Source organism: Dicentrarchus labrax, unplaced genomic scaffold, assembly GCF_905237075.1.
Source record: "Dicentrarchus labrax unplaced genomic scaffold, dlabrax2021, whole genome shotgun sequence".
NCBI classification, from domain to species: domain Eukaryota; kingdom Metazoa; phylum Chordata; class Actinopteri; family Moronidae; genus Dicentrarchus; species Dicentrarchus labrax.
Window position 1 is genome coordinate 25,668,554 of NW_026136714.1, and position 24,513 is coordinate 25,693,066.

General features: G+C 40.6%; 1 protein-coding gene across 2 annotated transcripts in view; it reads right to left on the minus strand.

Annotated features, from left to right (window-relative positions):
* The window catches only part of unc5db (unc-5 netrin receptor Db), a 186,641-nt gene that overhangs the window by 78,023 nt on the left and 84,105 nt on the right, over positions 1-24,513 (minus strand). For both annotated transcript variants that reach the window (XM_051422069.1, XM_051422070.1), the window contains exon 2: positions 21,859-22,074. In XM_051422069.1, the coding sequence (XP_051278029.1) occupies positions 21,859-22,074 (216 nt within the window). The remainder of the gene's footprint in view (positions 1-21,858; positions 22,075-24,513) is intronic.

A 24,513-nucleotide genomic window follows, 5' to 3' on the forward strand; every position in this document is an offset into this window, starting at 1 on the left:
TTTCACCGGGTACTTTCATGTCTCCACTTGTTCTTTTCCTCTTTCCAGAGGAATCCACTTTCTTCACTGGTAGATCAAACAGTTCTTTGCGGTAGGAGATGGGACTGACTGGCTGTTGTTGTGTATATTTCTGCTGTGTGATCAATTGAGAAAAAAACTCCACTGAAGGTTATCATAGTTATCGACATAATAGGATCACGATCCTGTATCGAGTTTGTTTTATCTCCAAGCCCTACCTGCAAGCCTTATACCCAAAGCCCGAAGAAAGGCAAGGGATGTGCAATGCGCTGGGGGCCTGGAAAACGCCAAACCCCTCCACCCCTGACTCTTCTGGCACTTGTGCATCCATTCCCTTTTATAAATAACACTCTAATCTGACATGCTCTTACTAAAGTCAAACAGTCTCATACTGAGGCTGCACAGCTTGTGAAGCGCCAAGCAGGCTTCCAAGTGAATACCAATTAAACCCGAGTGAATGGCAGTGAGGCTACTCCGACGGATCCATGCTGGCGTTCGCAGTAAAATTAAGAAATGGAGAACATTTAGTGGCGGGCGGTCTCCACTGTGCCGGGTATAAATGACAACAACAGAAAAGTGGCCCTCTTCCTTTTTGTCACACCAAACGCGACAAGTTGACAAGTTGTGAAATGCTGATACAAATTAGGCGGTTTGTCTCAATATGGTGCACTGCAGTATACTTGGTGACCAGGGTAGTTTAAATTGTGATTGACGGGCTTGGAGAAAAAAAAGTCCACATTTAAGAGGAGGAATAAACAGAGCAGCAGCTCTACGGTTGGTGTTTCCTAGTCGCAGCCCCTGTAGAGTGAGACACAAGCATAATTCATAATTTCTCGAGCAGCGGCAGAGAGCTGGCAAGTGACAGCGTATGTGTGGGTAGAGAGACAGCAGAGAAAATAATGACTAATGACTTTCCATGATGCCCTAAAAAGTGTGAGTCTGTGTTTTGGAGAAGAAGAATGGGAGAGAGATGACAGAGAGACTGATGGAGAGAGAGAGCGAAAAGGCACCGGTAAGCTTTCTCGACAGAGCGACACATTTCCTGGAGTCCAAAACCGGCGTCGACAGGTGGTTCGCCGGAGAGACAGAGACGAGTGCTGCCACTGTGTCATCTGTCAGCCCCATTTGTTTATAGGCAGAGCACTGTTGACAGGGCTCATTAGAGTAAACCACTTGATCTGTTCTCCTCCCCAATCCCCTCCTCGCAGTTCCCTGAGTCACTTGATAAAGTCATACAAAAAGGCTGAATCACTCTAAGAAAGACTGGCAAGATGGCTGAAATAAGAGTAAAGTATAGCCTGTTCTGAGATCCAAGGGGAGGGGAGAGCGTTGCGGCTGTGGGCTTCGCCATAGTCTAGCTTAATAACTCAGATGTGGATGACAAGAACTTCATTAAAATGCTGCATTAGGATCACTTCTGCTTAAAAGCTTCAACTTCACGGGTTTGAGTTCAGAAGAAAACTTTTGTCCCATGTCATCGTTCTCGCTCTCCACATATTTCCTCTGGTTCTCTTCTGTTAACCATCCAGTAAAGGTAAGATGGGAATGGGATGCTATCCCATAGATCAATATTAGACGTTTTAGAAAATGGCAATATCTGCCCAATGTACTGGCAAACCCAAAATACTGGTCCACTGGCTCTGAAGCAGAGGGAATTAGACCTTGTCACCCTCGTTTGAGAGGCCCTGCCCTCGATTTAGAGGTGATCTTCCATTCAAATATCTGTTTAGATGTCTTTAAAGTAACACTTTGAACCCTCTCTTTCAGCTTGGCTTTTACTCCTTTACAGTCTTACAGCATAGCCACTTTGCTGGGGTTGCCATATATTCTTATTCTTACTCTGTCAGGATAAGTTAGGGGATGGGAGGCCACAGTGCTATAAGGTTACTATTATACAGTATGTAGTTATTATAGCAAAGACTACAGGTGTTGGTATATATAATCACTTTATCCCAAAAGTACATTAAAGCCATGGAGGGCAGGAGTGGATGAACTCAGTAAAAGAATAACCGCCTGTACGAGACACTCTAAGAAGTAAAGAAAACACACCTGCAATGAGGCTGGTTTGGCTTAGTATACAATTATCAAAACAAAAGTTTAACTTCTTTATTATGTGTCCTGCTTGTTTCTTTTTTTTTTTTTTGTGCTGTTCTGTCATTGTGTGTGTGTTTTTTTAATTGTGATCTGCCAAGAGGAGACTGCATATGAAAATGAGCTTACCAATAAGCTCTAAGCTTACCAATACATCAAATACATGTACTTCGTCCCATAGAAAAAAATTAAAGATAAAAATAAATGTAAGCTTTATGAATTTTTCTGCAGTAACAGCGCCCTCTACATTAGTGTTCTCCAGGTAGCGTAATTTGATCGGTGCAATATCTGTGTGGGCACTGATGTTGTTAGCTGTTTCTGTAGTCTCATGTGTCGATATGTTTGAGTACCATACGGAATGCTGAGGTTAGAGGACAACCTATTGCTCTGAGTGTTGACAGTCTGGTCATTACCCATCATCTCAGCTGGACCCATGAAAGAGCGACAGCTAACGCAAGTTTGAGTTTGCAGGAGCTGGACAATGGCACTCAGCAATTAAGTGAGCAAACTTGGTTGCTTTCACTGTTCACTGGTACTTCAGGTTGGCTGCAGATGTGTGTTTATTAAACCTCACCACGGCTTATTGCAGAATTCCTCAATTGTAGATTCTCAATGCTATTTGCTTAATGTGCCTAGATGATGATTTTGAATAAACTGGTTGATTGTGGGTCCAATGGCTCTTGTGCCGCTAATCAACAGTGTGTTTGTTCAGCAGTGTGCAGAATGCGTGAATCACCACTGCGTCCCCTAGGCATAAATTAATTTCCAATTCCTGGTCATTGTCATTGTCTCTTTATGGTATTGTATTTGTGCAAGACCGCTGTGGGGATGTTGTTTGCTGAAGTGATTTGGTTTCAGTGGGGAGGGGAGGACACAATGAAGCAACAACAACAAGTACTAGTCATTTTCTTCATTAATATCATTTAGGAAATAAAACATTATGATAAAATTCACACTTTCCATATTCATCTTACTATAAAAGCCATATAAATTGCTGCATTATAATACACTAACCCAATAATCACATGTAAATTCCTTGATAGAGAACTGTTACTTGTGATAAATATTTTAATGCTATAAATCATACAACATACCATTTCCAGTGCCAACAATGAACCCAGAATTGTTTCATTTCTATCAAAGAGCTCTGTGTTTTACCGCATTACCTATGATTGATGATCATTTTAGCATACTTTTAGGAGAACTACCTGCAAATAAAAAATGCTAAATATATATTTTTTTACTGAACATTGCAGAGGAGTTGATTTTTATTTCAGCCCTGGGTAGTGTCTGCAGGTCTTCCTCACAAGCTGTATACAGCCCCAACAATCTTCATCAAGAAGGCAGAGTGGCTTGTCTGCTCTCTGAGAGCTGAGAGACCTAATCTGGCTTTTAAAAAAGTCAGCTAACAATTCATGGCTGCATGTATAAAGCTTAACTGCTGTGAGCACATGGTAACAACTGAAGGCGACTCAGATGAGCACTTTAACATTTCCATCAACTCAGAGCTTCTTCCATTTGACAGTAAGTAAACACAGCAGTTTAGGTGCCTTTTAGTGATTGAATCAAACCGAAACAATAAAAGGGAGTCCTTACAGCATTTGGTGCAGCTTATCATGCAATGTCCATTACATCTAAGCGGCTTTCAGGAAAGGAATCAACTCCTGAATGGAGGTCTTATGCCTTGATGCTAAAAACACATAATTCCATATGTAACCACTGCTCATTGACCTGTTTACTGGCCTCAAAAGCTTCAGTGCTATTATCGTCTCTCTGGTTCCATTTTATGATTCATTGTCCATAAGAGTGTGCATTTAAATTAACACGGAGGCCAAGGGTTAAACGCGGAGGTTTGATGCTTTCAAGTATAGCTCACATGTCTTGGAAGCAGGGTGTGAAATTGCTGCTAACCTCTAGCCAACTGCAAGTAAATCATGACAGTGGCTGTTGAGTTTGTGGGTTTGACAGGTTCCGAACATCGATCAGAGCCTCTTTTCTACTCAATAAACCTTTCTGGCTAAAAAAAAAAACCCTGAAAGGAACACGTTCTTTTTTATCCACCTTCCACTGTGGCCAGTAGGAAAGAGTTAGATTCTCCTCCTGTGGTTATATCGGACACAAATATGCAAAATATGGAATATTTTATTTGAGAGGACTCCCCCCACTGTGGCAGCCAGGATAAAACGGACTCCCTTCTCGTTACCCCGGCAAATCACATTCTGTTTGTATATGTTAAAGGCGCTCTTATCAGCATGTTTTTCTGTGTCCTCTGTTTTTTTATGCCTTTCAGGAGCTGTGCAGATCCCCATTACTGATGCAAACAGCACTCAATAGACAGGTGCCTGTATCTCCACTGGTTGTAATGGTCTGCTGCACTGTTTGCCTGCATGCCAATAAAGCTAATCCAATTGAAATCACAGCAGCTTTATTTATCAGCAGCTTTACATGTTGCCACAGGTTATATTATGCTTTATAATTTATGAAATACTAATATTTTTTCCAGAAACGTCTTTTTTCATTGAACTTAACAGACATTAAATTAATTTCCATTTTTAACACGTTAAAATTAAATCTAAATGAATGTGTTAAATTGGACAGCAAACTGGGGTGGCAACTGGGGTGACCAGGAATTTTTTAAGGGTGGCAGCTGCTACCACATGCCACGCCTCTAGATCAGCCCGTCTGCTTGGCTAGTTTTAAAAAAATCTAAATTTAATAGGTTTCTGTTTACAAGGTAGTAAAGCTGGTTTCCTCCCTGGTTCACAATTCTCCCGCATTTCTCTCATTTATCACAAACTTCACTGTATAGCATGTATAACGGCTGAAATACATGGGACACTAAAACATCATGTAGGCGGGGCGGAGTGGGGTTTACACAGGCTCCGTGTTTGCAGCGCTACAACTCTAAAAGTCACCAGTCTACCTAGATTGCACGTAGAAGCTCTCACCTCATCCTCCTCAGAGGGAAATGGGGTGCAAAGGCTCTCTAAAAAAATGAGGGGGCAAAAAATGAATGAATGAATGGAAACTGATGAATATCAGTTTTTTGCAAGTTCAAGCCAGAGGGCCGAGTTATTCTGTATTGTTTCCCGAGAATTAAACATTAACATAAAAATGCTGTTGCTGTGTAGGCTTCTTATTAGGTTGTCTTTTCCATTCTTTAAAAGTCACAAGGATGCAGGAAACAGTCTCTGAACTCCTTTTTTCTGGGTGAGGACTGCCCATTTTGGTTTGAAATCCTCCTATTTTTGACATCTCAAGGTTGACAAGTATGAGCTGGGGACAAACCTGAAGTCTAGCTGAAACCTACAAAGACTGGACGAGCCACACATACAGATTGTTTCCAGCAAGTTGGACAGAATTGTTAATTCTTTGACAGTCAGGAAGGAGCATAAACCTTAGGACTGAGTAAATATACTAGACAACACTCAACCACTGGTCAGTGACCACAGGAGCTCTGGAGGCGTACAACCCTGCGAATCCCATGTGGACGCCAACTGTTCTTGTACCAAAACAAACACCAACCAGCAGCTTGCACTGTTTATATGCAGCGACATTTGTGCTGAAAGGGCCAAAAAAGGAGGAGAAAAACACTTGGTGAGAAAAAGTTTGGTGAGATTGGGATGGAAAGGCCACAGGGGGAACTGGAGGTGAGTGTACTTTCTAAAACGAAGCTAACATCAGGTAGAGCTGCTTATTTACCGGTACGTCTCCCTTGGGCAACACGTTAATGACGCCATTGATTGCGCTGTCTGTTGCAAATAGAATAGTGGCAGAGCATTGTTTCCGGTAAAGCTTGTCCTTGAAGTAAGGGGCATACGTCTGTCAGCCATTCTTACCGCGGATCAAGCAACTACTTTGCATTTAGAAATTCCCAGACAATTGGTCTGCAATCATCTGGTTTTGCAAGACTACCACTACCAATACAGATCCCAAAATACCATTTATTTAAGAGTCAGTTGTGCTGTGATGCAAAGTAAAGCCATGTGCCGTTGGTCATAAGGTGAATAAAAATGTTCATAATTTGTATTATATGAACTAAGGTTGCGATGGCTACATACATGGACACAAGGAAATGCAGTACTTCTTTTTTACAGTATCAGGTCATATGATGCTGGTATTGATACTGAAAAGAAACCTTTGTTTTGTAGTATCAATACTTTAAGTACCGATCAGCCCTCCCATGCTCTACACAGAAAGGTCCCGCTTTCAAAATCAACTGAAGCAATACAATGTTATCCCTTCTGCTGAAAACAACTGGACCGTTTTCTGAAATATGAGTCTAAAACACCCTTTTATCTTTTCTATCTAAGATTCTATCTCATTTTCCAAAGAAAAAAAAACATGTGCATGCATCATCTCCATTTTTACTTCATCAGTGGAAAGTATCTCGGGAACTGAAGGGCCTATCTGACAAAGGCTAATAATAACCGATAATCGTTCAGTTTTATCTGTCTTGCCCATGTGCTTACTTTGTGCAGAATTTTAACAAGTAAAAGTGAGGACACTACATTCTCCCAGAACAGCGTTAGCACATTAGCTTCATCCTCCATCAGGGTCTCATTACTTCTGCTCCAGCTCGCCAAGTGAGGCTGGTGTCCACATCAGGACTTAATGCTGACAGTAGAACCTTGAAGAACTGTTTTGAAGACTGTTCCTGCTGTTCAGTAACCGGGGCACTTAAACTACTGAGGCTTTGCTCAAAATGAATCCCCCAAATTAGTCACCATTTCACTCTGCCCACATTCATATTGCATACCAGCAAAACTGGCTTGTGCACAAGAGCCCTGGCGCACAGACACACACACACACACACACACACACACACACACACACACACACACACACATATGTGCATAGAGCCATTAGTATTTCACCTATCTTTTTGGGGGAAGGATATTTGATAGCACATCATTTTTTATTCCTCCCAGAAAAGAGAAACTTTTATCTCCGGACTGCATTAGGCCCAGTGCCCACTTCTTAGCTCTGTAACCAGAGACAGTCCCCAACCCACAGCCGTGTCTCCTTGAAATGATACCCAATTTCAAGCCTCGAAAATGTGAAATCAAGCCTGACGAACCCAAAACATACCGCTAACAACTGACACATCGCGCATTGTTATGAGACGTCGACAACAGAAGTGACACCATACAGCGATGGTGTGGGAACAGCAGCAATTAGAACTACAGCGACTCATAAACAAAGAACAAGGAAAAGTTGTTTTGTGTTTCTCTGTGTGAGTCTGGGTGGGGAGCTAAATGCAGATTGATACATCAAGTCGGCCCACTCAAGTGAAGAGTTATGACTAACTTCAGTATTTTCTCTGTAACAGGATATAGCAGTGGTGTTTGCAGGGAGTCGGGGAAAGAGCGGTGGTGTTTGGTTTGCTTCGCTTCCACACTCGTCCCTTTTCTGTTACTACTCCAGGTAGCATCGCTAAAACTCGTTTCAGACTACACCATATTGAGCACATTCATCCTAATCAGTAGGACTACACTCCTTTGTCTTTTGGAGGTAAATTTGTCTAAATTACACCTGTATTAGCTTCATTTTCTCCACAAGTGCAAGTCATTTTGTTGGTATACTTTAAGGGAAAACATTGAACCTATGAGTATATAGTACTGGGACCATCAGCATCCACAGACCTCTGTTATTTGTCGCCCCCCTCCCCTATCTCCCCACGTCAACTATCAAACAAGAAAAAAAAAAGTGGTCCTTCCAGTCCTGAATTCTGTCCTGCTGAAATCCTGCAGCACTGCGCGGCTCCTGGAGTCATTCTGCATTTTCACTTTCTCAGGTAAGTGTCGCCAAGGACTTTCCCAAGGGTCAAAATTGGATATAAAAACACGAGTGCATGCATCGATACTCCTGTGAAGGCTCAGGTATTAAAGCTGAACCCGCTGACTCATCAGTAGCGACAAAGGGCTCCTTTCTCTCTCGTAAAAAAAGAAAAAGAGGAAAAAACTCTAAACTTTACAGCCCTAGTCCTCAGCCCCGGCAGCAAACATGCGGTAAGGCTAAATAAAATCATCTCTGTGAAAAAGAGGAGTTATAACCCCTCCTTTCCCCCCCAGGAGTCTATCGTGGCAGAGTGTGTGTGTGAGAGGTGTATTGTCCAGGCCACATTCGGTTAACAACCCCATTAACTGGCTCACAAAGCAACCCCGTGGCAACGATAACATCAATCCCGGCTTTAGAGGCCATTATGTTTCAGCCCGAGATATATACACGCCGTGCTTGGAAGGCGAGGTGAGGTTGCGGAGTAGCTGGGAGGGTGGTATGGTGTCACCGCCCGTTTGCCAAGCTCAACCCTCCGTTCACCTGGCAACCCCATCCTGACCACACACACACACACACACTCACACACACACCAATGAAGCTCCAACAAGCCCCCTGGGCTGCTTGGCAGGTGAGCACTGACTGAGGCCGTTTATCTGCTTTAGTCAGACCTTCACACTCACACACACACACACACACACACACACACACACACACACACACACACACACCAACACACACACGCTCACACCAACAAATACACCAACTACACATATACATGCAATTTCTAAACTATAGAAATATACTGTAAACACAATATAAACATACACATGTGCACCAACACACATGCATTAACATACACAAAAACACATTTCATCTCACACGTCCTTGTATGAAGCACACACACATATACACCCTCACACACAAACACTGTCTCATTATGTACATGCAATACCAATACAGGCAGTACAAATAACAATACACATACCCAGATGGCCGAGCTACACACATAATGCACATTAAGTCGCATACACATACCCCACATAACAATATGTACACAGAGATAAACACTTACCACCCACACCCCAACACACACCCACATACCACCCACACACACACACGTGTGATACTGCTTCTGCAGTGTATGAAGACGAGAGCTTTGTCCATGCGCTGCTCACAGATGATAACATTCACACTCCACAGATGCTAGAAAGAAAGGTCAATGACCCCCGCTTTACTTTCCTTCTGCTCCATGAGTAACTATTGAATTCTATACGGAAACATGTTTGTGTGCAACTCCGAGTGCTTAATAGCCAGATTCCTCCAAGGGAGGCTTAACTGCCTCAATTAAAATCACATAAAGGAGAATGTGTGAGTCCTAACAGCATAAGCACGTCTCCTCTTTTAGAACAAACAAGGATAAAGAGTTTCCCCCTGATAGAGTCAGGTGGATGCTGATTTTCTCTCACACTCCCAGGTTGGAGGCAGTAATCACGATTAGAGAAGTGCCAAGAGAGGTGCTGCAGATGAGTGACGGCTCCCCCCGCTGTCCCGGACATATGGGTGGGAGGGGACCGGTTTACACCCAGCACCAAGGGGATCAGCAGCTCTCCCAGCGGGCACCCCGCTGAGCGTCTCCCAGATTTGGTGAGACAGGGAGGTTTTCATGGCAACAGCTCAAGGAAGTGCTTAGAGTTTCTTCACAATAGGAAATAGGACGGCGTTTACTTCAGGGGATAGAGTTGAGAAAAACCCACCTACACTCAGTGTCTCCTGAGGCTGACATAAATCTTAATCATGTGAAATTCTTGGTTTGCATTACAGTGTATCAAACACAAGTTTAGGAAGATGGGATGTTTTAAGGATTCATTTCTTTTTACCATGTGTATCCGAAACTGGATGTCTTCATTTTGGCATTTTATTGAATATATAGTTACTGCTTTACTTTAACTCTAATTACTAATTGCCCTCTTTTTGATTTAAAAGAAAGAATGTGTTTAAACTGTTTGCATTTATAATACAGACAGATTTGGTAAGCATTCCTTCTTTTTAAAGGATTTACTGACAGGTAATTATCATCTGAAAGTGCAGTCAGCTACAGGGCACTTTCAGCCCATTTGGGTTTTCCAGTCTGCAGCCTTACTGCAGTCTCACCGCTCAAATCAGCCTCATTGCTATGAGCAGCAGTTATGTGTTTTTAGCAAAAAGCTCTAAAGAACCCTTTGTGCACTACATGCCCAGCACTAGACCTGCAATGATTCATTAGTTGTCAAATATTAAATTAACCATCGAACAAAAAATGTCAAAATTCTCTGATTTCAGCCTCTCACATGTGAATATTTTAGTTAGTATAGTTTTTATATTATAGTATCCTATTGGTTTATCAAAGTTATAAATTATGAGGGTAGAATATATACAATAATCTTCTCAATAACTGATTAAAAATATGTAAAATGAATTCCTTCAAAGTTCCACTTCCAAGTTTTGTTTTAGCATCCAGCACCAACAAATTCCTCACTGTCCCTCACAGGCTTTGAGAAACAGTGATCAATGAAATGATCAGGGCCCAGCACCAAACAGCAAACAGACAAAGATAGCGACTAGCTGTTGAACATAGTGCAGCAATTAGAGAACAAGACTTTTCCCTTTGGAGTCTCCCTCTGGCCAAAAAGATCAGTTAATATCAGTTAATGCAAATGTACAGTTTGTTCAGACTAACTGTGAAGCTAATTATAGAGGTGATATGATTGTAGGCCTATACAGAGGTAATAGAAAGGTGCAAGTGGGCGCTAACATACGCAAATGTGCACTAGGAAGCTGAAACTGACAACACTGTGTACACTGCTAGCTAGCTACAGCAGTCGGCATAAGTGTTAGGGAGTTTGCATGAACTGCACAAACTGTCCAATGACAGATTCTTGAAAAACAGTAAATGTCCTACTAGAGGTTAAAAAAAAAAGAAGCCTGTGATCTTGTTACTGTGGGCAACGTCAACACAAATGTAGTAGTAGCTTTTGTGTTAGCGAGCCATTTGTTCCAATAATTTGTGACTTTATGTCACATTTATTTTGCAGTAATAATCTTCTGTTTCTATATTTTTCATCACACCATCAGTCAGCAAATGAGTGTGGGAATTGACATTAACATTTACATAAGGTTAAAATGTTTCAACTTTAACGTATCCCTTTTCTATCACAGTTGGTTATCCTGCGCTGCCTGCTTTACCACAATTCCTCGAGGTGGGATTCACTTGTTCCACAGACACTAAATGGGCGCAAAGTTCTCCCTGCAGCGCGCCACTATAAAGTGAGGCGAAAATTTGCCTCACGCTCAATCTGAATGCTCCACTGTTCATGTTCAATCGGTGTGTCCAGGTTTTTCACAGCAGATACCACTAACTGTAGATTGAACTTGCCAATATTCAGTATATTCTCCTGCAGATTTTCATTCTTGCTATCATCACACTTGAACTCCCCACTGAATGACAGACTAATGAAATTCTTTGGCTGCAGCTCCTTATGGCAGGGTGAGGCAGATTCCATTACAGGCTTTACAGACTGACACCCCAAACACTGTTGAGTCAAATCCTAATCCCATATTGGTCTCAGTCTTGGTAATATTCTTTTCATATAGCTCCCCTCATATTTCTCTCGCTCTCATGTCTCAGATAGATATCAGAGTTATTAGTGGAGTAGAAAGCTTGAAAGATAGCTGTACAAATTAGACAGCTGTACCAACTTATCCAAGCTCCAATAGATGGATTCACTTAATAATGTGTTCAAACAGCCCTCTGATGAAGTGACTGGCATCATATGCATCGTAAGTACTCTAAATATGATTTTAATGAAAGCACCTGTCAACGTTTTTATTAAAAGTTGTCAAAAAACATCAAGCAGGGAATATTTTGAAAATTGGGCAGGTTCTACTGTTTCTAGACAGATCAATTTGCCACATTTTATGCAGTCTAAAAACATAAAAGAAGAACTGAATACTCTAATCCAGCACTAGCTAATGGGTGAATACATATAGTGGAGACTTGTAGCTGAATATTGTCTAGGACCATGGCTAGATTAACATAGCCTACTAAAAAGGCCAGTTCAGTATTTGCACAGACATACTGAAATAATACTACCTAGCTCCAGGTGCCCTTCTTATTTTGATGTAATTTGATAAACAGTACATAAAGTACATAAATGCCAAACATATGTAAACCAGACATATATATATATATATATATATATATATATATATATATATATATATTCCAGTGCACACCAGGATACTAGCATTGACACAAGAAGGCGCAAACTACGCATTTCGCATGTTGCTTCATCGTCGCTCTGAGCTTAATTGCCATCAGGTGTGCCTTGAAACAATCAGGTGCTGATTAGCAGGAAATCCAACGTGTTTTTGTTCTTTGGTTTACTTTGTTTTGCTCTACACCAGCTGGCACCCAATAAAATACCCCATGCACAATACTGTGCATAAAGGAACTTTCAACTTTGTTAAACCTGTATGTTTGAGGTAGGTCATAAACACTGTCTCCATTACAGTACATAATGTGTCCACCAAAGAGCACTTACAAGGTTATCTTTTTAGCAGTGCTACCGATGTGGCTCTAACAGTGACAATGTTGGTTTGTCTGTGGGTCATATATGGGTTTACCACTTCAATCTAGATTGAAATATCTCAATAGCTATTGGATGGATTGTACAGATATCCACTAATGGTACGTGTCAACATGGGCGGTTTTGTGGACGCAAGGGGTCGCAGCGGTTCCCAGCATTGTGTGCTCGTAGTCACCAAAGACTACACCATTCTACAACCACCAAAATGCTTTTGTTTGCACCTGATTTAACAAACACTTGCTGTTCTGGGATTTCAAATTGGACCAAAAACTTTGTCTCATATTATGAAAACACACTGAAATATGATTCTCTGTTTCCGTGTAGTTATTGAATCTGTTTTCATTTTAGCTCGACAAAGGTTAGTCGTGCTGCTGGATGTCTGTGATTTGCATCAAGTATCATAGACCTTACTGTCCTCTGTCTAGAAATGCATTGCGGCAGTACCAGAATGCATTGCACAGCTGCTCACATAGATAACGAATAGAAAGCGTGGAGATGAATGTTCCTGTGGACATGTACCTTGACTCTTTCTCTAACACCACCTGTGAAATCTGTGACAATGTGATGGATATATTTTTACAGATATTATTAATATTTTATAATATACATGTTTCAATGTTGTACAGTGCACAGATTTAAAAAAAATCATTTCTAATAATTTATATGACGTCTTCACATTATTAAAGTGTCTAACTTCAGCCTGCATAAAGCCTTTTGTGGAAATTGTATCCAATTTTGCCATTGCCGGTCAGCTTTTGTAGTTCAATATGCCTTAGTTAGCATGAAAATGGGTGGATGAAACCATTTTAATAACAAGAAGGCATTTACTAGAGGCTTCATCAGGATAGTCTCATAATTGCATTGTGCTGCATCAAGTACTGCTGTGCATGAAAAAAGGAAATTATCTTGATTATTATATCGGTCCTCTGCATATCTCATCCCAGTCATCTCTCTGCATTGTCAAGCTGCTATAATACTTCTTACTGACCTCATAAGAAATTGTATCACTAGAAAAGAGTCCAATCATAAATTTTTTTGTGCTTCACCCTACAGTAAAGTGTTGAAATTCAGTTTAATGTGCACAGATTGCCGAGAACATCAGTCCTGTCTTAAAAGGAAAAATCCACTCTCCCATCCTCTTACACTGTTATGTGTCATCAGTTTGTGAAGTGCATTCCAGAAGGTAGTTTGTGATAAAGTGTCTTTGGCGCCACCATTTCCCCTCAACATGCCTCATCTACTTCACTTCTACATTTCCCAGAATGCCTTTCAACAAGGGGTGTGAGCCTCGCCTTCAATCTCAGAGGGGCTTGTGAGCAAATAAATATATTGTTGCTCATGAGAAGACCACTCTGTGAACTCTGGGGTGTGTCTGCAAACTTGGCTCTTGCTCAAAATGCCAATTGCCTTGTAGCTGCATTACATTCTGGGCAAGTGGGGCTACTGTGGGTAGAAGAAAAGGTATCTCTTTTTCTTCTATGATAGATGTCTCCCTGTATGATTGTTGAATGTTGGTCCGAAATGGTGAGTGTTGAGAGATTCACACTAAAACCTGAAGTTTACTGCCACAAGCAGAATTTACGCGCTGGGTATGTCCTTTAATTTCAAAGTGACATTCAAATGAACTTGCTAAAATTTAATCTGCAAACAGCTGCTGACAATGTTTTTTTATAGATGGAACTAGAATAATCTATAAAAAATGCAATCAATATCCATGCACACACACATTGCAGGATTGCCTGTACAGCACACAGTGCAGATATACACAGTCCTCCAGTAGCGTCTGCTGCTAGGGAACTCAAGGGCATTGTCAGCTTTATCAGTGCCTAGTGATTCATCAGGCTAGTTGGTAAATAAGAGATGCTATCAGGTGCTCCTGGTGGCATTGAGGGCCCATGTCCTAATCAATAACATTCCAATTCTTCACTGATCTCTTTCTCTGATTAGCCATACTAATCCAATACACAATGTTGCTGTCTATTACCGAGCCAGGACAAAGCCTTCCCGTTAAGGCTGACCTTATCTGTGGTTGCGTTTACTACTGATATAAGGCAGGCCTATGCCAGGGGCTATGGCGAGGACATCCTCAGGCTCTTCTAATTGCTAATCCACTTGGGCCAGTAGATAGCATGGAGTTTTCACTTGGCCTGGCAGCGCCACAGGCAGTTAAGTGTGGCGATTGTAGTGAGGTGTAACCAGAGTAGCACTGAGAGTAAGTTGAGGTAAAATGGCTTGTAATTTTTCAACACCCTTAAATGGGAATGGGAGACAGTGGAGTGGCGTGGGTAATGAAACAGGTTAGGAAAGGGAGGGGCAGGTGGGCTGTCAGTCAGTAAAAAGCAGCGATGGCAGCAGGCACTTACTGACGTGGGAATGCTGATGAACAAGCCGAGCCTAATTTGAGTTAATGAATATGAAATATGCATCAAATTTCCCTTTCAAAATGATCTGTGATGAGCATAACGGATGGATGAGGAAATGAATCTACATTAACTAGTCTGTGTTTAGCTTCCAGAGACTGATTATACAACGGATGTGATTCTCAAATGGTCATGTTACACACATTAGTCCATTATAGTCCTTTATTATACGGCCCACACATGAGGTACGGGAACCTACCACTTACCACTTTATCCAATCGCTCCTTATCACTTATTTAGTTTGTACTTATTTTATTTCAATTTATGCTGCTAAACTGCACGGTGCGTATTGTTGTATATTGTATATACCTACGTTTAACCGCAATTTTTGTTGCATTTTGTCACATTTAGTTACTTGTTTCTTTTTCTACTGATGTTACCTGTAGGTGCTTGCATTTTGTTGCATTTAGTTAATTGTTTGATTTATTTTATGTTAGCCTTTATTTTATGATTTATTTTATTTTATTTTATTCTATGTTAGCTTATTTTTACTCTAACCCTGTATTACTTTCCCACCTTTGAATTGCAACAGTTGCACAGTAATTTCCCTCGGGAAAAATAAAGCTTCTTGAATCTTGAATCTTGAAACACCCCTACATGTATCTGGATCTGAAAAAAAGTATGACTGTGGTATACATCGCTGTACAACCCTGAATCCCACTTTATGGGCCCCATCCAACAAACTCTAACCATAAGGAGACAACCATTATTTGTCAACTTAAACAAATCTACAGTACAACTGAAATGTTTTTATCAGACGATTTATCAGTTAGTCGACAACAGAAAATTAATCAACAAATATTCTGATGATGGATCAGGTTCATTTTCAAGCATAAATGTGTCTCTGGTTGGTTCCATAGTCTCCAATGCAAGGATTATCTACTTTTCTCTTTTTTATATCAATATACATTGAGTATCTTTAGTTTATGGACGGGTTGGAAAAGACATTAGAATAAACTTCCCTTTGGATTCCGGAAAATGGTGAAATTGACTTTGTATAATATAATTATCAACTCATAGAGGCTTTAAAAAGTAACTTAATGGCTGGCTGAAAAGCAGTGTTATGTTGCCCTATCTGGCTGAAAGTTTGAAGCGCGTTTCACCAGACCACAGCCAACATCACTTATGTGGGAGGTTGGGTGTGGTAAGATGTTTGTATGTAGCACTTGCAACCACCCCCTTTAGTGATGTCACGGTGTACTGAGTACACCTGTACATCATTACAGTATGGTGGGACGTAAAAACCACTTGAGATTTTCAGGGTGTGTTATGGTTCCTGTTATAAATATTCATCTAAAGCTTAAGAAGCCCACTTTGTTCGGTCCCTCTCACAAGTTTACCATTAGTTATACTATCAGCAGAACAGCTGTTCAGCAGGAATTGAAGGTAACTGTTCTTACGCACATTGTGTTTACAGGTGTGCTTGCAACTATTCCACTGTTGCTAAGTACCCTAATCCCTCAGTCATTTCACTATTAGTCATGCACCTTTATATTATTCACTTTAACCAACATAATCACCTTCCAGTTATATAAAGTTTACATCAAGAAAAGTCCCAGCCTCAGGCTTAAGTGTTACAAAAGTCATGACAGTGAGCCAGCAGGCAAAATACCAAGGCCTTGGAACTAAACCTAAGGCAGCTCTTGAATTAAATATGTGCTTTTCCTGCCAACACCTGTTAAAATGTCTGCTGTGACTCTATATCAGAGCATTTGTTACATTTATCACTTTTTACAGACACTTCTGAGACTAAAAACTATCTTCTTGACTTTTTTGCGTTGCCATAGAGTCCATTTACAGACCAGTGTTTCCCTATGTGGAAAAAGAATGACTCAAAGCACAGTTTAATTACAGTATTTGCACAAAGATAGCCACAAGGGTATCACAGTAGCATCTCGACAGAAAGATCAGGTTTAAGGGTGAATGCTGAAGGGAAACCGACGATGTGGAGGAGGCGTCTTGGCCATTAATCACACTATCTTCTGTAGCCTGGAAACAGGAATATTAATAGAACTGTCCTCATGTAAACAACCCAGAGTAATGCCTTAGTGGACTGTCATTATTGGGCATAATCAAATTATAAATGTTTTGTTTGTTTGACTAGTTTTGCTATTATCAGAGCCATGTAAGAACTAGTGAGACTGACTTGTCTGTAAAACTGGTGGTAAGTTTGACAGGGATGTGTACAAAATGGTGTTATTTAAAAGACCAGTGTGAAGTATTGAGTGGCATCATGCACTGAATGTCACTCACCTTCCAAGTGTGTAGGAGAAACTACGGTCGCCGTGAAACTTGTGAAAAGCACAAAAAGCCCTATCTAGAGCCAGTGTTTGGTTTGTCAATTCTGGGCTACTGTAGATATGTGGTGGATGAACATGGCGGACTCCGCCAATTTGTAGATAAAAAAACGCTCATTCGTCTAATTAGTGTAATTTCCCCCTGCAGCAGGCTTTTTCAGCGAAAAAGCTCTGATAAGCCCACTTTACCCTACTTTACTAGCACTATACTTTGTCAGAACACTGACAAAATTAGCAACTAGCTGCTGACAGATAGGTGGAAGAAGAGGAAGAATGTGTTATCTGTTATTTTTAAAGGCTCCACTGTCTCGATTCGATTCTGGAACCAGAAATTTCCAATTTCACTGTGGCAGTTTGTTAACACACCAGCTGCATGTTGTAGCCTTGAGGCAAAGCAGGCTTTTGGTATAGTTTCTCACTCTTATCTGTCAAATCAACTGATTAGCTTCCCTCCTGCCGGATGCTGGATGTTGATGTGGCATATGAAGTGAGCTGGCAAATACCACCAAGTGAACTTTCCCTTGTACTTTTCCCCTGCACACAGAACAGCAAACAATTGAAGTTCCAAATTTCATTTTGCCATTATCAAGCTTACAACAATTTCACAGCACAGCAATCACACTATAATGAACTTCCAGAAGCAATTAAAGCCTCTTTCCTGTGGAGGGACCTTCATGAATACAAGAAAGACTGCTTTCTCACAGCCTCTAATCACAGAGCATTCCAGCCGAGGTGTCACATTGGCTTTGTTGTTTGCCAGAAATCCCTTCAGGAGGCCTCAGTCAGGTCCTCCAATCAACACACTTCCACCTGACAAAAACTAATGGGACTTAATTGGTATGGCATGCCACAGCTTCCCTCACACTTCAAATCATAACCTCCATCTTAAACTCAGATCCGAATTACCTGAGCATGTAGTGGATATAGGCCTTGTTGAAACAGTATCCCCGCATTGTTTTAAGGTTTCCAGCTGGTCTAGCCTGAGGCTCCACATATCTCCTCAGTGATTAGCCGAAGTCATGGTCCAAACATAGAATTACTTAACGCCTACTCAATTTAATTTCTGAACATGAAAACAAAAATAAACAAAGTGCAGCTGGGGCTTAAACCCAGTGAATAAAAAGAATTGCAACAAGGAAGTGCAAATTAGTCTTTAAAACCATTATTAAAATCATTGCAACAGCATTCAGAACTGAATCAGGTTTATTGCTGCTTCTAAAACACCCTTTAATTTTCAGAGCATAACATTTAATGTGCCTAATAAGAGGAACAACAGGCCAATAAAGCAGGCTTTCTACTGGTCTATAGGTCTCTACTAATAATGTAAAACCAAATTTAAAAGGGTACTCCAGTGATTTAGTATTGCACTTATAAATAAAGTTGTGGAACTCAAGAAAAATGCTAAGAACTGGTGCAGCAGAGGCAGAGACATCCTGACTTTTAGTGTCTAGTATGTCAAGAACCAAAAACACTGGATCTTACATTCCCCATATTGCAATTTGGAAGCATCACATTAGAATCTACCTTCCTGGTTTCCATGCCTTTCAACTGTCCCCAGCTTCCAACTCTGGCTTTCTGTTTAAAAATTGTAGTCTCCAAGCCTTTGTCAAGTTAACTCGGACGACATCATCAGTCTCTTTTTTTTTTCCAAACATAGGAGGGCTCCCTCCAGAGTCACAGAAGACATATGGTTTTCACAGGCTAAGTATGACTAAACATGACGAGTACAGTGAACTACACTTGATGTGTAAAATCAGTGGAATGCTCCTTTAATATGTAGATTTTGCTAGCTAATGTTAGCTACTCCATGTATCTTTGTTTTGACTACTAATTAGTTAGGTAAGTCAGTGAGGGTTACTGCTAAATTACGGAAAAATTCATCATCATTGTCATGCAGCGCGCAGGTTTTGGTAGACAGTAGTGCAACCAGTGCCTTGGATTAAAGGATGAAAGTGGTGCAGCTGGCACTTTTTGGATTAAACATCTGAACAGCCCCTTATGTTGCTGAGTGTCAAAATCCTAATACATAACTGAAGTTTTACTTTTATTGTGACTTATTTAGTCATGAATATGAATATTTTAAAAATTACATACGTTTAGTAGGGGGCTTTAAACTAGATGGGGGCACTGAAAAATAACTATTGGTGCCAAAGTGGGCTTTTGACTTGCCAAAATAGTACCAATATTGTCCAGTTACATGTATCAGTGTCATTAAGTTTTTATATGTTCATGCCAAATTAAAAGGTAATTCTCAGAATTTAATGAAACTCTCCACCCACACTAATGAAATTCTTTCAGGGTAAGCTCTTTAAGGCAGAGTGACCCATAACATCGATTCACTGGTAATGAACTCTAAGGTAGCTGCCCTTAAATTAAATATTAATTTAAAAATGTGATTTAAGAACTTAAATATTCAAATGTGAAATAAACGTGCAGGTTTTACTACCTTTCTTTTAGCTGTAGTCAGGGAGGGACTGCTAGTGTAATGCTATTTCAGAGTATGTGATCATAACTGAAAAGCATTTGAAAATCAGTCCTATACATTTTAGCGATTGACGACTCATGTGAAATCAACTGAAATTGTGCTGATGTGGTAGAGTATAAGACTCCATCTACCACTGCAAGGAGCTTAAAATAAGCACATACTGCACATATTGCTCCACCCAGCTATGATTACTGAAGCTGCTCTGCTTTTGTTGGTTTTCAGGCTTAAACCATATGATACATGTGATGTGAGGCCACACACACATTCTCATTGAGAGTCAATCTAAGAAGCTTCAGTCAGTACTCCAAACCATCTGCATGCAGAGCTAAATGCTACATTGATGCATGATGGGAGATCTTTCCTGTATTTTGTATAGAGTGATCAAAATCTAATACAGAATGAAAGCCTGTGGCCTTCACATCCAAGAATACAAGAATTGTATTTTGCTGCTAAATTAAAACCTCACTTTTCACCTTGTTGATAAAAGTCGTGTTAACAGAGAGAACAACATCACCCTCTAATAATAATTTCTTACTAGAGAAGGAATAGAAATCTGCTTCCTCAGTGCTAAAACTATCTGACCAGCTGTCAAAAACACAAAAGGACAATTTCAAAATCTAAAGGTCCATTGTGTAACATTTAGGAGGCTCTATCGGCAGGAATGGAATATAATATTCATAGGTTTTCATTAATGTATAATCACCTGAAAATAACACTTAATTTCACCAGGCAGCATTGCATCTGTTTACTGCTGTTTTGGTCCATCCTCCACTTTGTGTCACACCAGAAACACACAAGTGGAGCTTTTTTGCCCTTGTGTAATTTTCCCTTGATTTATGTGCTTCTACCACGGGTAAATATGCCACTTAGTTAAACTGTTTTCTTTTTGTCTGTTTTTACGATTGGGAATTATTTTTATTCATATTGACATATTTTTAAAAAATGACCGAGCAGAGCAGAGCTCAACCATGTTGAACCGTCATGTTTCTGCAGTACCCGGAATGGACAAACCAAACAGTGTCTCTAGATAGGGCCTTTTGAGTTTTCTGTGAGTTTCACAACCACCGTAGTTTCTCCTTTGTGCTTGGTTTAGTCAAGGGGTTTCAGTTGGTTGCAATATGCAATCTCACTGCTAGATGTCACTGAATCATTCATACTAGTCCTTTAAAATGACTGCTAGGTGTGTGTTGATATACTGTAGCATATTTCCTGACATAACTATACTGTATGCATCGTAAAGCTGAGAAATTGATGAATATTTGTAAATGATTGATTAGTAAATCTTATTAGCTGGTTTCTTAAATGGATAAGCACTGTGCAGTGAGACGAGAGCAATTTCTTACCAAAGACCGCTCAGAAAGACTGATTTCCAAAGTTAAGAACTTCAGTTAGCCCTTCCTCTTCTTTTTCTCCTCACTGCTTTTAACCCATAAGCAAATGATACTTCTGCATCTGACTTTGTTTCATGTTTCATCCATCTTAGATAGGCTCTTCTTGAAAAGTAAGAAAAATAAAGAATAAATACAGGTTGCTTAACAGCCATTGTTTTGATCAAATTGTGTTAGAGTTCTACCTATAACTAGTGGTGAATGTTTGTCCTGTGATTTTGAAATAACCCTGGAATATACCATTTCTATCCATACAGTAAAAGATGTTTGACTTCAAAAACACAGAAGTGAATAATTATATATATATATATATATATTTACATTTTTTGTTGATATTGGTGAAGGTAAGATACCTTAGAATGTTTGGTGAATTGACTGAATATCTTCTTAAAAGTGCTTTGAGGAGGACAAAACACAATACAAACATACACTGAACAGAATGGTTTGATTCTCTGGTTCTCAGAATATCCTCTTACTAGTTACCAAAGAGTGGTTCAATGAAGCATATGACCATCCTAATATATTTCATATAATAAAAATCCCAGGTTCCAACAGTTTTTATTTTCTGAGAATACAAAGTCAATATTGATAAGAATTAAAAAAAACACTATCTCAGTTCCTGGTGTCCAACACTAGCTGTGACCACTCCTTATGAATCATGCCGAACCATCACTGTTTTGTTACACCCTTGATAGCTGCACAATACAGGTTATCACTGGCTAGAAAAGTTCACAAAGCAAAGCTTTATCTCACCAGTGTTGAGGTCTTTATACTCCTGGGAAAAGTGCTCATTCTGGTGCACCCATTCCCCATTGCATTTGAAGAAGATCTGTAAGGCGGGTGCGGCTCGACAGCGCAACTTGATGGGGTTGCTCTTGACGATGTAGGCGTCCTCCGGCTCCTGGATGAAGTGCGGCAGGGTGCCCTGCACCGAGGGTAGGGCATCGGGCTGAGCATCTCCTGTGGCACCTGCAAAACCAACACCTCGGTTACTTCATCATCCCACGTCTCTTCTAGAAGAACGATGAAATGAACAATAGGTAGTCTGACAGAAACAAAGGCAAGCCAAATCCTTTTCAGCTGGATACACCATTTAGTGGTGAAAAACACTTTCAAGTGCATTTTGTTTTACTAACAACAGTACAACAGCAACTGCTTGCAAATCTTAAATGATTGCTCAGTGGACAATGTTTTGAATTCCCCATTCATCAAAAGCTAACGTATTATAGAAAGGCAAAGTATACACAAAGTACAATTCGTTCCCCATTCTAGCAAAACTGTTCTCCTCAGAGCAATTTGCAGATGAATGAAATCAGAGCGGACCAAGTGGAAAGGAATTAGGAGGGGACTGATTACCCAAATTGTGGCTGTGGAGTCTGAATACATCTTATCTCAGCCACAAGGCCCAGGTTTCGGTCCATACACAAACAGCCTTTGTGCTGCCGCCAACATGCCATCGTCTTTAATGACAATTCACAGCAGGTTACCCCCCTTTCCTTTCAGTTTGGCGAGCACCCGGCCCAGTTCACAACTATTGTTCGTCGTTGGCAGCTCATCGATTTAAGCACGGTTTTGCAAACACCGATGTGAGAGATTGCGAGAGCGTGACTTTGTGTACTGGATTTCTTTCTTTTTTTTTCTGTTTGTTTGAAGATAGGTCCCAGCCTCACATGGCCTCCTGTGCTGGCCACCTATGGGTAAAGCACATAGAGCTCTGTGGGCCGGGACAATAAGGAACAGGATGTTTGTGCTTTTGCCATCCCTGGGATCCTTCTCAGAATTACACCTCAGTCCCATCAAGGCAGCTCCAGCTAAGCTATTCAGTGCTGTAAAGGCCCATGAAAGCTATTATGCCCCACCATCAAATCCAATTCTGTACTCTGAAATCGAATCGGCCCTCTCACCACCTCTCTCAATCAATGTTGTCCTTGTTAAATGGGTAAATGAATGGATGCAGGTGTAAAGAGAGACCACACATAAAACAAACAGGCAGGGAGGTGGATGAATGGAAATAATATGCTGACATTACCTTCTGTAGGACAGGTAGATGTATTTATCATATTGCTAGTAATACTCATACCTCCTTTAGCTATTCATACCACCATTATATCCTGTTTTTTTGTGTTCAGTATGTCATGGAAAAATTGAGAAAAAAAGCAAGTCACCAACAGGGCTGCAACAGATGTATTCTCCTAAAATCCTCCATTAGGTAGCACGGTCCATAACATTATATGTCAATGAGTAAGCAGTCATGGCATGCAGAGAGTTTGGCTTTGTGCTGTAAAAGCAGGTAAATCACATGGAATTATGGGTAAGCAATGTAACCATATACCGGATGTAGAAATAAGACTGTCACGATACAACAACGAAATACTTACAGTACACAGCGTCACATGATATTCAGTATTTTAATCTAAAATACAGTTCTACTTATACAGTATGCCTCAGTTCACAGTCCAGGATTACAATACCACACAGGAGAAAGTCCCATTGCCTCTGCCTCACCCATTCTGTAAAAACTCCCTAATGGAAACACCAGCAGTCTTTTAGTAGGATGCTGACTGGTGCGCTAAACTATCACAATTCGCCACGGCTCTGGCGTTTGCGTCCTGTGGCTCGCTCGTATTTCAGTTCAACGAGTAACCCTGTTAACTAGTGACTTCAAGATGAATATGTTAACTACCTGGTGATTTTATTCAGTAGAAAGACACAGGAGACAGGAGGAGGGAGAGTGCAGGCAGGGGTGTTTCCAGACTTATTTGACTGGGGTGGCACAAGAGGGGTACTGGGGTGGCATGAAGTATGTCCTTCAGCTTTCCAGTAATTCTCAATTTAATTCCAATACTAATGGACTGGTTACAGTGGGACAGAGAGGAAGAGAGACAGGAGAGTGGACTGGTTATAATATGAACTGAGAATGAAGTTTAACCTGGAGCAGGTTGTTGAGGACTGATGTTCAGTATAACAATAAACTGACTGTACGGAGGAGGACATCAACAACCACTGCGTTCCCTAGAAACGTGGTGTTGTGTGTGTTGCACTACGCAGTGTGTAAAGACTGTGCAGGTGCCCTTTTTGCATTGATGTGTGTGTTTGTGGGTGCAGCCACAGAGTTTTCTTTTCTGGTTAGTTCTAGTGCGGTCACACTGAGGAAGGCAGTAGTATATTCATAATTGATAATACACGTCTAATGTTAGTCCATAGACAGGTTGTTTAGATTTTTTGACAGTGAGGTTCAAATACAAGTCATGCTTCACTATTTGATTTGATTTTGTGACCAGTTCAACTCATATACAGATGTATGAGGAGTATAAATAACAGTCTAACAACATCCATTGGATTGTCTTCTGGATATACAGTAACAGATCGAAACCTATGTTCCTATAGCTCATACAGAATAAGTGACTA